The sequence below is a fragment of the Colobus angolensis genome, unplaced genomic scaffold (genome assembly GCF_000951035.1).
Source record: "Colobus angolensis palliatus isolate OR3802 unplaced genomic scaffold, Cang.pa_1.0 Scaffold305, whole genome shotgun sequence".
NCBI classification, from domain to species: Eukaryota; Metazoa; Chordata; class Mammalia; order Primates; family Cercopithecidae; genus Colobus; species Colobus angolensis.
Genome location: NW_012116322.1, coordinates 1,526,920 through 1,540,529, shown reverse-complemented (window position 1 = coordinate 1,540,529; position 13,610 = coordinate 1,526,920). Strand labels below are relative to the sequence as shown.

The 13,610-nt window shown below is 48.5% G+C and overlaps 1 protein-coding gene across 1 annotated transcript in view; it reads right to left on the bottom strand.

The window, feature by feature from the left end:
* The window catches only part of XYLT1 (xylosyltransferase I), a 182,661-nt gene extending 170,037 nt beyond the window's left edge, over positions 1 to 12,624 (bottom strand). The window contains exons 1-2 of the mRNA XM_011950301.1: positions 12,322 to 12,624; positions 9,631 to 9,719 (exon numbers count right to left, since the gene is read on the bottom strand). Coding sequence (XP_011805691.1) covers positions 9,631 to 9,719; positions 12,322 to 12,624 — 392 coding nt within the window. The remainder of the gene's footprint in view (positions 1 to 9,630; positions 9,720 to 12,321) is intronic.
* Between the last annotated feature and the right edge of the window lie 986 nt (positions 12,625 to 13,610).

Here is a 13,610-nt window from a genome sequence, read left to right as displayed (position 1 = left end):
CTCCTGACCTCAGGTGATCCATCCACCTTGGCCTCCCAAAGTGCTGGGATTACAGGTGTGAGCCACTGTGCCCGGCCAATAAATACTTTATATAGAGAGAGGAACCCAGGCCCCTCAAGTCCTGAATCATCCTCAGGGAGGAAGAATGACCTGCTGTCAAGAGTGGGTCCTTGATCAAACTGTAGCCAGCCTCCCCTGCCTCCTTTTTCTACTGGGCCTCAACCTTTACCTATAAAGACTTGAGTGAAACACTAACATCGTTTTTCTTTTTCTATTTATTTTTTTATTTTTGAGACAGGGTCTCATTTTGTTCCCCAGGCTAGAGTACAGTGATATGACCACGGCTCACTGCAACCTCAACCTCCTGAGCCCAAGCAATCCTCCTGCCTCAGCCTCCCGAGTAGCTGGGACTATACAGGCTTTCACCACTATACCCAGCTTTTTAAATTTTTTGTAAAGACAGGACCTTGCTATGTTGCCCAGGCTGGTCTCAAACTCCTGGGCTCAGGCAATCCTTGGCTTCCTAAAGTGCTGAGATTATAAGTGTGAGCTACCAAGCCTGGCCTGAAACACTAACATAGTTTCTAACAGCTCAAGGCCCCATTCCTGGGATGACCCCAGCTCCTGCTTAAAGGGACTGCTTTAGAAAACGCAAGGCTGCCAAAATAATTTACTGTTTGTTCCAGCTAACACCTCTAGACAGGGCATCATCTCCCAGCCTCTATAAGAAAGCAGGAGCCAAACTTCATAAACAGCAGTTAGCAAACCCATTTGGGTCTCACAGAGACCAACCCTCCCTTCCTGTGTTTGGTAATTCTTCACTTCCCTGACTCCACTGAGCTCATCTCCCTTCCCTCCCTCCTACCTCCCTCCTTCTCCTACTATTATGGAGTCTCCCTCTGTTGCCCAGGCTGGAGTGCAGTGGCATGATCTCTGCTCACTGCAACGTCCGTCTCCCAGGTTCAGGCAATTCTGCTGCCTCAGCCTTCTGAGTAGCTGGGATTACAGGCGTGCGCCACAACGCCCAGTTAATTTTTTTTTTTTTTTGTATTTTTAGTAGAGATGGGGTTTCACCATATTGGTGAGGCTGGTCTCGAACTCCTGACTTCGTGATCTGCCTGCCTTGGCCTCCCAAAGTGCTGGGATTACATGCGTGAGCCACCGCGCTCTGCCTCCTTCTCAGTGACCTCTGAACAAATACAAGTTGAGTTCCGTTCCATGCTGGACGCTTTTTCTATTGCAACAGGCATTACTGATTAAATCTGTCCTTACCGCTTTCATAGGGTCTGGCTTTGTTTATGTTTGACGCGCCCCAAGGCCACCTAGCCTGGACCTCAATCCTGCAAGGCTAACTCCTTAGGGTAAAAACTTAAGAGCCCAGCAAAGCATGCTCAGAGCCGAGCCCCTGCCTTAACCCACTCCCTCTTCCCAACCCCACCACGGGGACATAACAGTGGCAGTCACGGCGCTCAGAGCACCCAAGGGACTGCGGGCAGGTGGCAGGGAAAGATTTGAACTGGCATCTTCTGGCTCTTTCCCTATCAGCATAAGAGACAGCTGTGTGGTACAGAGATACACAGCAGAGGGCGAAATAATGGCAAATGAGAAAAAGAGGAAAAGGAAGGAAATGCAGGAGAAAATGGAACGAGAAGAAGAAACGAACATCAGCTCTTGTTTACTATGTGCTGATTACCTACCAGGCACGGAGCTAAGCCCTTGGTTTGACATCGCTATTCATTCCTCAAAACTATCTCAGAAAGTAGGTCAGGGTCAGCAAAACATCCTACCCACCTGTCTTTGTCAATAAAGTTATTCTAGAACACAGTCTTGCCCATTCGTGCACACGCTGAAGGCTGGTGTCTTTGTGCTAGGATGGCAGAGGTGAGTAGCTATGACAGAGACTGCATGCCCAGAAAAGCCAACATCTGGCTCTCCGCAGAAAAAGTGAGTGCCCCTTCAAATGGGGCCACTGAGGCTGAGCCAGGCTTGCCCAAGGTCACTCGGTGGGTAAGAGGCAGGGTTAGAAGTGACGCGCAGGAGTCAGACTCCAGAGACAACATGAGGTTGCAAAGTCAGACCCAAGGACAGAGGGAGAGAGAGCAGAGCCTTCCAGAAACGACAACAACCATGTCTGTTTTGGAACAAAATGCCTTACACACAGAAGGGCTTTTCTGTGGGAAGACGCCTCCTAACTTTTTAAAAAGTGTCCCGAAGGCTGGCCTCTTCTTCGTTACTATTTGAACACAGTTTGCCTCTGATTAATTGCAGCATTCCATTCCATTATTCCACAGTTATGGCCACAATAACCAAAGATACAGAGAGAAAGAAGGGGGTGTGGTACAGAGACACACAGAGAGACACAGAGAAAGAGACACAGAAAGACACAGACACACAGAGAGACACAAAGACAGAGAGACAGAAACAGAGACAGAGACGCAGAGAGACACAGAGAGAGATACACAGAGAGACACACAGAGAGACACACAGAGAGAGAGAATGTGAACAACCCAGTCTCGCTTCAATAATAAGGCCTCTGCATACCTCTCAGGCAGGGTTTCTCAAGGACAGCGCTGTTGACATTTGGGGCTGGATAACTCTTCGTTTCAGGGGCTGTCTTGTGCATTGTGCGGTATCTAGCAGCATCTGTGACCTTTACCCACTAGACCCCAGTAATGTGCCCTTGTTACAATCAAAAATGTCCCCTGGAGTAGGGGTGGGGCAAAATCACCTTCCCACCCCCGACCCCTGCTAAGAACCAGGGCTCAAGGGCCCATGCTGGCCGATCTCAGCTGCTCAAATCCTGTTCCCATTCAGAAACAGCCTTTCACTGATTTTCAAACAGAAACAGACCCTGGTATCCAGTCAGAGCAGTCAGAATAGGAGAGAAGCTGGTATGAAGAGAGCTGGCTGGAGAAAGGGCCAGAGTTAACCAATGAAGGGTGTCCCAGAGGGGAGAGAGGGAGGAGGCAGGGAGGAGGCTGGCAGGGGTGACCAGGGAGAAGTGGCAGCTGCATGGCGAAAGCAGGAGAAGTTAGGGTCCCCACTAGGGAAGGGTGACACAGAAAAGGAGGGACACATTCATTTGGGCAGTGGATAGTCCTTGAGTTGATGGCATGTTTTTTATTGTTGTTTGGTTTTATTTTTTTTGAGACAGAGTCTCACTTTGTCACCCAGGCTGGAGTGCAGTGGCACGATCTTGGCTCACGGCAACCTCAGCCTCCCAGGTTCAACAAATCCTCTCGCCTCAGCCTCCCAAGTAGCTGGGATTACAGGCACACATCACCATGCCCGGCTAATTTTTTGTATTTTTAGTAGAGACACGGTTTCACCATGTTGACCAGGCTGGTCTCGAACTCCTGATCTCAAGTGATCTGCCTGCCTTGGCTTCCCAAAGTGCTGAGATTATAGGCGTTGAGCCACTGCGCCCAGTCATGTCTCTTAATTTAAGCCAGAAGGCACAACTGGGACCCATGGCTCCTTCAGGCACACAGGTGTCTGGTTCACTCTGCAGACTGTTTTCAATTGTTTAACTTAATCATGGCCCATATTTCAAAATCTAGAGATTTCATCTAAAACTTTGGATTTTTGCCCTTTCTGGAAACATCAGGGACCCGACAACACTGAGTTTAGATTTCCATGTATGACAGTCGTCTCGAGGCTGAGTAGTGGCCCCACGGTCTCCAGAAGGGGTATGCACTCTGTGGACCACCACAGCCCCCATCCGGCCTGCCCAGTGTCCCCTTAGCCCTCTGGCATGTCTGCAGGCAGTGACACTGCTTCCCACCAATGACAGGCTCTTCCAGCAGGCCTTCTACCTCCTGAGCTTTGCCTTGGAGATCTCAGAACCCCAACAAATCCTTGTATTCCAGAGTGTTTGATGGAGGTGGCACTGTCCCTAATGAGGTGTTCGGGAGGTGTGTGGTAGCATTTCTGGTTACCATAACGATTGGGGGACGCTCTTGGCAGTAAGTGGGTGGGAGAACATCAGAAACCCAGCAGGACAGGGGAACACGCACGGCTGGACAATGAAGAACTGTCCTGCATCCTGCATGACTTCTGAATGTCCCCAGATGTCCTGTGCGTTAACAACTCATTTATAATTATCCAGGCCAGGAGCCTAGCTTAGATTTACATATGACACAACATTATGATGAATGGTTTTAACGTAGCCGAATTTTCTAGGAAAGTAACTACTGTTTCACTCAAGAAGAGATTTTTTATCACTGAGTTTGACCACAGTTTCAGAAAATTACATCATCAAAGGCCACACAAGCTGTAGCTGTGAGTCACCAACACACACATCCATTCCCCACCTGCATTTGTAACTACTGAATTCTCACTGACTCAACATGCAGTGGCTGACCTCTTGATGTATCCTCCAGCCTCTTGCAACCAAAGTGTGGACCATCGGCCAGCAACATCTGCATCACCTGGGAACATGTTAGACGTGCAGAATCTCAGGCCCCAGCCTGGACCACAGGAATCAGGGTCTGGATGTTAACAGTATCCCCAAGCAATTCATCAGCACATCAAAATTTGAAAAGTACGCCAGGCGCGGTGGCTCATGCCTGTAATCCCAGCACTTTGGGAGGCCGAGGTGGGTGGATCACTGGAGTTGAGCGGTTTGAGGCCAGCCTGGCTAACATGGTAAAACCCTGTCTGCACTGAAAATACAAAAATTAGCCAGTTGTAGTGGTGGGTGCCTGTAATCCCACCTACTCGGGAGACTGAGGCAGAAGAATCACTTGAACCCAGGAGGCAGACGTTGTAGTGAGCCAAGATCATGCCACTGCACTCCGGGCTGGGCAACAGAGTGAGAATCTGTCTCAAAAAGAAAAAAGAAAAAAAATTGAGAAGCGCTAATGTTGCTGCACCCATCATTCATTCATTCATTCATTTTGGAAACAGGGTCTTGCTCTGTCATCCAGGCTGGAGCACAGTGGCATGGTCTCGGGTCATTGTAACCTCCACCCCCCAGATTCAAGTGATTCTCCTGCCTCAGCCTCCCAAGTAGCTGGACTTACAAGTGTGCGTCACCACGCCTGGCTAAATTTTATATTTTTAGTAGACACAGCATTTTACCATGTTGGCCAGGCTGGTTTTGAACTCCTGACCTCAAGTGATCCACCTGCCTTAGCCTCCCAAAGTGCTGGGATTACAGGCATCATCATTTAAATAATAAAACATATTATCTGTTTATAAACTGCTGTCATGTATTTCTTCTTCTTACTATTTTAGCAGTCTATTGATCTCTTTTAGAGTTGTGGGTGTTTAAGTAGGTTAGAGTAAGTCTGGATTTCATCTCCGGACGTGTGAAAGGATTTTAAAAGATTTGTGACATTGAGCAGGGCTGGGTCTGCTAGGGTTAAAATCACAGGTTGATTCATTCCACAAATGTTATTTGGGTGTCCACTCCCTGACAGGGCAGCAGAAAAGGATATAGGAAGGGGAACTACAGTACGCTTCCGGCTGTCAGTGGAATTCTGAGACAAGAGAGGAAAGTGAGTATGTGTATCAGTTATTTTAATACAGGACCAAAAGGGAGTGTAGGGATGGGTGTGCTCAGGGTTTGAGTTTCATCAAGGATGTGGAGCCTCACATGGTCTGGGGTCCAAGGAGAGTGGAGGAAACTTCACAGAGAAAGCAGTTTTCCAGCCTCATTGTGAGAAGAAAGGAACAAGACAGACAAAGGAAAAAAGGGCTTTCCAGGCAAGGGCAAAGCATGTGCAAAGGTGTGGTGAGAGGACCAGCCCAACTCCTTTTATAATGACAATGATCCCAGTTAACACTTACTGAACATTTATTCTAATGACTGAGCTACATACTTTATATAGATTACCTTTAAAACTCCCAGAGCAGGGCCGGGCATGGTAGCTCATTATCTGTAATCCCAGTACTTTGGGAGGCTGCGGCGGGGGAGTTATTTGAGCCCAGGAGTTCAAGAGCAGCCTGGCCAACATGATGAAACCCTGTCTCTACTGAAAATACAAAAATTAGCTGGGTGTGGTGTTGTGTGCCTGTAATCCCAGCTACTCGGGAGACTGAGGGAGGAGAAACGCTTGGACCCCGGAGGCAGGGGTTGCAGTGAGCCGAGATTGGGCCACTGCACTCCAGCCTGAGCAACAGAGGGAGACTCTATCTCAAAAATAAACAAACACACAAACAAAACACCCCATAGCAACTCTATTGGATAGGTGCAATTAGTATCCACATTTTACAGGTGACAGTATGGAGGCATACAGAGGTTAAGTAACTTGCCTCAAATCGCACAGCATGGTTATAAAACTTATGTTCTTACTCCGGTGGGCTGTTAACAGCTACCCTTGGCTCAGTACCCCACAGGTTTCCAAAGTCCCCCCTAGGAGGCAACACTGCTTCCACCAAAGGCCCTGGAAGAAAACAATCACTAACTGAGCTGATCTTTGGCCTGGGGTGGGGACAGGAGGAGTCGGGAAGTAGAGAGTTATCTGAAAAGCCTGGGTTCCTGGTGTAAAGTCCTCTTGCCTGGCTGCCTGTGATTCATTCTCTACCTCTGTTATTTAAGATTCATTTCTAGGTCGGTACCACACACCTGACTCCTGAAAGCTCCAAATCACAATATTCTATTTGTCCCCTGGTTTTATTTCCCTATACACCTTCTCTGTCTCTCTTGATTCAACTCCCAGGAAGCCCTCTTGTCCTAACCATCATCCTGCCTCCCCAACATTCTCCAATCCAGGTCCTCTGGGATGGGGCACTTAAGGAGACAAATGGGTCTCCTGCTGATGAAAGACATCCCATTTTCAAACTCATCCTTTGCCTGTGTGGGCCCCATCCCCCCACACATGCCCTGCCACAAGTGGGTAATGAATGGCTCACTTGTAAGCTCATTACCGCAAGGCCTCTAAAGAAATGGAAATGCACACGGAGCCAGAGACATAAATAAGGAGAGGCGCCTGTAAATAAATAAATATAGACGCATATACACACACACAAACCCAATTAATTTCTATCATCTGAAAGCCGGAGCCATTTGGGGTGGGGAGAGAGTGCAAGAAATAGGCTCCTAATATTGCCCTCCATGTGATTTCAGAACTGAGCTTCCCCAGCAGCTGCTAATAAATTATTTTTACTATGCAGAGGTACAAATGAATATGCTGCTGTCACCCTCTAAATCTCCTTTATGAGCATGTGTTTGCCTTGGCCCAACCTACTGGGGACAGGGGCTTCCGAGCAAGTTTTCATTGGCCGAGTTCCTGAAGGAGGCTGCCATCTTGAAGGTCTGCTCTCTGCAAGCTGTGGGCACCCCACTGGCACTTCCTGTTTATGCCTGAGGTTGGCACGGTCTGCAGGACATCTACTGTCTATTGGAAGGCCACAGGAATCAAAGTGACAGCAGTGCCTACACCCAAGCTTTTAGAAAATGATTTCTGCATCCTGGACTCAGAGCTGCTGTTGACAAGATGGAACGGACCCCTCCTGGCCATGTACTTCAATGGGCCCTGACACTTTCTACCAAGTTTCAGGGTGGATATGCAAAAACCTCATCACTACCAACTTCTGTGTGCACGGTCATCATCCAGAAGGAAACTCTGGTCACCCCCTTCGGAGACAATGTATCCAACGTCCAGTTCTCCAACTGTTCAGAGCAAGAAGGAGGCCATGGAAATCATGGTGATCACGATATGCTAACCAGGACATGCTGGGCACCGTCCAATGAGGTTGTTACAAATGCGTGCTCTGGAATCACTCCTGAGGATTTGAAATCCAGCTCTACCACTTCCCAGCTATGTGATGTGACCCAGGGAAAGTCGGTTACACTCTCTGAGCCTTGCTTTCCTCCTACGTAAAATATCTGTAATATCGAAACCTCGTAGGGCTAAAAAGATATGTCGACTTAACCAGTGCAAAGACACAGGTCAGAATAGTTAGCAGTTAATAAAAGGTAGTGGTAGCCGGGCGCGGTGGCTCAAGCCTGTAATCCCAGCACTTTGGGAGGCCGAGACGGGCAGATCACGAGGTCAGGGGATCGAGACCATCTTGGCTAACACGGTGAAAACCCGTCTCTACTAAAAAATACAAAAAACTAGCCGGGCGAGGTGGCGGGTGCCTGTAGTCCCAGCTACTCGGGAGGCTGAGGCAGGAGAATGGCGTAGACCCGGGAGGCGGAACTTGCAGTGAGCTGAGATCCGGCCACTGCACTCCAGCCTGGGTGACAGAGCAAGACTCCGTCTCAAAAAAAAAAAAAGAAAAAAGAAAAAAGAAAAGGTAGTGGTTACCCACATCATTTCATGCAAAGTCCTTCAACGACCTTTCATACATTCATTTGCAGATATTTACTGAGTGCCAAGTACACCTTAGGTGCTGGGGACATGTCTGTAAATCAGACAGACAGATACCTGCTCCCATAGAGCTTCCATTTTCATAGAGTAAGACAGACGACCATCCTATCCACAACTCAATAAACAGATCCTATCACCATGTTGGGCATGTTATCTATTTTTATAATTTCAACTTTTATTTTAGATTCTGGGGATACATGGGCAGGTTAGGTGCATGTGTGTATTGTGTGATGCTGAAGTATGGGGTATGACTGACCACACCACCCAGGTAGTGAGCGTAGTAGCCAATGGTTAGTTTTGTAACCCTTGTCCCCCTCTAGAAGTTCTCAGCGTCTACTATCACCATCTTTTTGTTTTTTTGTTTTTCTGTTTTTCCAGACAAAGTCTCTGTCATCCAGGTTGGAGTGCAGTGGCGCAATCTCTGATCACTGCAACCTCTGCCTCCCGGGTTCAAGAGATTCTCCTGCCTCAGCCCCCTGAGTGGCTCAGATTACAGGCGTGCACCACCACAACCGGCTAATTTTTGTATTTTTAGTAGAGACGGGGTTTCACCATGTTGGCCAGGCTGGTCTCAAATTCCTGACCTCAGGTGATTCACCTCCCTCGGCCTCCCAAAGTGCTGGGATTACAGGCGTGAGCCACTAGGTTCGACCTACTGTTGCCATCTTTATGTTCATGTGTACTCAATGTTTAGATCCCACTTCCAAGTGAGGACATGTGGTATGCAGTCTTCTGTTCCTGCGTTAATTTGCTTAGGATAATGGCCTCCAGCTGCATCCACGTGACTGCAAAGGACCTGACTTTGTTCTTTTGTATTACCCACTGTTCCCAGATGTGGGAACTGAGGCTCACAGCGGTTATCTCAGCAGGTTTATCAGCCAGGGCTGTCCCACCCAGGAGAGTTTTGCAAGTGAGAAGAGCAACCGGCAAGAGAGGCCAGCTGCCTGGCTAACAGGTGAAAACTTTGTTTCCTCCTCCTCCTGCCCCTCCCGCCATGTTCGAGAGAGCGAGACGCCTCCCTGAGAACATGTGACATCCAGGTCAGGTAGACAGTTTGCTACTGGAGAAGTTCCTTATTCAAGGGGCTGAGCAGTGGCACCTTTTCTGGTACGAGCAGCCCGTCATGCCCAGACTTCTGAAGTCTGGCTGGATTCAGACACCAGACTCCCTTTAGTCCTCAAAGGAGGACTAAACGGTGAAACACCCAGCACAAGGTGGTTTCGAGAGACCCGGCGGACCGCTGTTGTTCAGGCCACTAGGTGGCTCTTTCTGTGAACTCTGCAGAGAGCAAACTGGCAGCTGCACCTACATACTGAAGTCAGGCTGCTTCCCTTTGGACCGACAGAACACATCTCCAAGAAGTTCTTCTTCACAGCCGCAGGCGACCACTACCTCTTCCTTTAAGGGGGTGTTCCCATTAAGGCTTTTCACTTCCGAGGAGTCTGATGAGGCGAGACTGGGACTTCCACACGGTCTACTAAATCAAAGTCACTGCCGTCACGCAACTTTCTGCTAACTTTCCCAGCTTCATGGTTTAGGCGGAGCTTCATGGAGCTCCACTCCGTAGGAGAGCACCTACTGTTTACCCAAGATTTTGCAGGATTCTCTTGTTTCATCCTCCCATTTATCTTTGGTGGAGATATTATCTGACGAGACAGAAAAGTAAACTGTGGCACAGAGAGGGGGTTACATGACTCAGGCAAAGTCGCCCAGGAAGCAAGGGGCAAGGCTGGGATCCATCCCAGGTCTGTCTGATTCTGAAGCTTGTACTCTTCACTTTACAGCCCCTTCTATGCACAGGGAAGATCCTTCTGAGCTCTGCAAGTGTCTAAACTTAGAACGGGCAACCAAGGCTGACTGAACATTTCCGTCCTGATTGGGCTTTAGGAAGAGAAGTGAAATTTACCTGTTACCTCTACACACCTGCTAAGACCAGGAGAACCCTGGGTGACACCAGGCACTCAAGGATTTCATGATACGGTCTCTCCCTCCCTAATGCACCTTTCAGCATCGCTGCTGGGACAGCATGTCCTGGGCCTTTTAAAATTTAATCCTCTTCACAGCCCTCTCAAGAGGCAGCATGGCTCCGTAATCGGGAGCATGAATGCTAAAGTCAGGCTACCTGGGTCCCCAACTTAGGTGCCATTTTGAAGCTATGTGACCTTGGGCAGGCTTTCTAGCTGTAACCAGCTCATGGAGTTGAAATGAGAATTAAGTCAGTGTTGGGAAAACACTTAGGACAAGGCCTGGAACACAAATTGTAGCTGTCACTAGTAGTATCATTAATAGCAGTATGTCCTTTTTCAACATATGAGTAAACAGAGGCTCGGAGAAGTGAAGACACTTCCTCAAGGTCACACAGATCAGAGATTTAAGCCACAGCACCTGACCTGGGGGCCAAGCTCATATTCCCTCTCCATCACAGCCCCTTCAAGTCCCAGGCTGGAAATGAGCTGCCCTTCTTAGGAGTGAAACACCCAGAAAATTGACTGACAATTTATCTTCAGCCAGTGTGGCATTCTGGATACACTGTGGGCTAACTCTTGATGCAGAGAATGGGTTGAGGGGTCAGCTTCTTCAGCACCTGGCTTCATCCATCTCTGGGTCACTGATGGCTTCCAGGAAGACGTCCAAAGAAGACCACGAGAGTCAGGCTAGGCCTCCTCCTCTGCATATTAATTATGGCCAAGGCAAAATGTGGCCACGCCAGCAGTTATGAGACAATAGGACAGTCAGGCAGAGGGCACCCTGGGCACTCCGCCCTTGGCCCAGCACAATCTTCCATGGCACTGCTGAGGACCTCAGCAAGACGCAGACCTTGAGGGATGTCAGCCTGTCTCCTCCTCTGGGTCTGTCCTCTTCCTGTCCCTCTGTTCATCCCTCTCTCCTCTCTCAACCACCTCCCCATCACTCTGCAATCAACATCCTGCCCATGGCCAGGGGCATCTAAAACGCTATCCAGGCCAGGCACGGTGGATCACGCCTGTAATCCCAGCACTTTGGGAGGCCTAGGCGGGCAGATGACTTGAGGTCAGGGGTTTGAGACCAGCCTGGACAACATGGTGAAACCTCGTCTCTACTAAAACTACAAAAATTAGCAGGGCATGGTGGCAGCACCTGTAATTCCAGCTACTCAGGAGGCTGAGGTGGGTGAATCACTTGAACCCAGGAGGCAGAGGTTGCAGTGAGCCGAGATCACGCCACTGCACTCCAGCCTGGGTGACAGAGCAACACCCTGTCTCAAATAAATAAATAAATAAAAAGCTATTCATCTTCTGAAGAATGGAGGTGATCATATTTTGTCTTTATTATTTTCTGAAACGTACTTCAATATTTTTCTAACATAAATATGTACCAGATATAAAAAATTCCAATACAATCTAGATCTATGAAATAATTCAAAATGTACTAAAATGTACAGAAAAATAATACAATGCCCTTCCATGTACCAATTTTGTTGTCTTATTCAATTATTTAAAGAAATTAGACTTTGCAGAGAAAACTGGGAAGTTCCTCCCAGCTTTCAACCACTCTCTCTCTCAACCCAGAGGCCACTTCTATCCTTCACATCCATGTGTTTATATTTTTAGTTAATACATATGTGTCCACAAACAATGTATAGTGTTGTTTTGTGTATTTATAAGTTTGGGAAAAAAAGGGCACCATGCTGTAAATATCTCCTTTGCATCTGCTTGTGTCATTCAATATTAGCATTTCTGCCTCCATCTCCTCTCTTCTTTTATTTCCTCTGCTTCTCAATTCTTCTTCCCTCAGGTAACATGATGCAGAAAGAATGACAACACTTAGTTCACCAATTCTCAGCCTTGCCTTTCCATTGGACTAATCTGCAAGCCTTAACAAAATGCAGATGCCCAGGTGCCCACATGGGAGATACTGGCTTACTGGGTTGGGGCTGGAGCCTGGGAATCAGGATTTCTAAAAGCCCCCAGGCAGTGAGGCGTAAGCACCTGGATTTGGCCCCTCTTCCAGCTTTGGGTACCTGCTGTGAATCAAGGTCACTCCTGCTCAGAGGCCAGGTGAAGGAAGCATCTGCTAGGCTGGCCTGCAGCGCCCAGGGGAGCAGCAGCAGGACAGGTACCAGAGCTGGAGGCAGGCGTCGGAGCGCCAGTGCCTGGTCACACCCAGAGTTGTGACTCTGCTTGGCTCCATGCAGCGTCCAGGGGAGCTGCGGAAGGACAGGGACCAGAGCTGCAGGCAGGCGTCGGAGTCCCAGTGCCTGGTCACGCCGGGGGTTGTGACTCTGTTTGGCTCCATGGCATTCTGCGGACCCTGCTCCCCACATCTGTAAACTGAGTGTGCTGGATGAGGGCAGTACTTCCTAACACTTCCTCCCTTCACTGGGTAATTTTACTTGGCTCACATTTAAACATAAACATTTATGTTGTTTTTTTTAAAAAATGATGGTAGTGATTCCTAAAATTCAAACGGAAGGAAACAGGAACAATGCTATTCAACCCTGGCTAGACCAAGTTGTCTGGCTAAGGCTCTGACCCCAGAGAGTCTTCTCTCTTTTGCACAGGGAAATGTGTAAGTGCTTGCGAGGTGTTAAGGATACATCAGCACCGTGCTGAGACTTTCTCATTCGTTTAATCCAAGAGATTGCAGGAGCATTGGAAAGGCAGTCATTTGCTCCCTGGATGATTCAAAGTTATTTAATGTCCATAGAAGCCCCGCAAATCATTTTGGGTGCCACCGTGGGTCACAGACACTTCTTGGAAACACATGGAAAATTCACATGGAACTGGTCAATCCCTCTGGGCCCTTATCACATGGATGCTGTAGACTTCTACAGGTCTATGGGCCATACCTGAGATTCCATTACAGGAGAATGAAACTCCCCTCCCTCCTCTCTCAGTCTCCTAGAATGCGGATGGATGAAGAGATCCAGGGTGAGCTACATTTCCCCTCACCCAGCCTCAATCTGGCTATCTTCTCGGCCAGAGCTCTCCATGCAACTCCACTTTCTACCTCCTAATAATGACGGTAGTACTACTTGCAGCACTTACTGTATGCTAGGAACTGTTCTAAGCACCCTGCATGGTCTAATCCTTTTAAACTTCATGGCAGCCCTAGGAGGCAAACACAGTCAGCACTCCTATTTCTTTTTTTTTTTGAGACGGAGTCTCACTCTGTCGCCCAGGCTGGAGTGCAGTGGCCGGATCTCAGCTCACTGCAAGCTCTGCCTCCCGGGTTTACACCATTCTCCTGCCTCAGCCTCCCGAGTAGCTGGGACTACAGGTGCCCGCCACCTCGCCCGGCTAGTTTTTT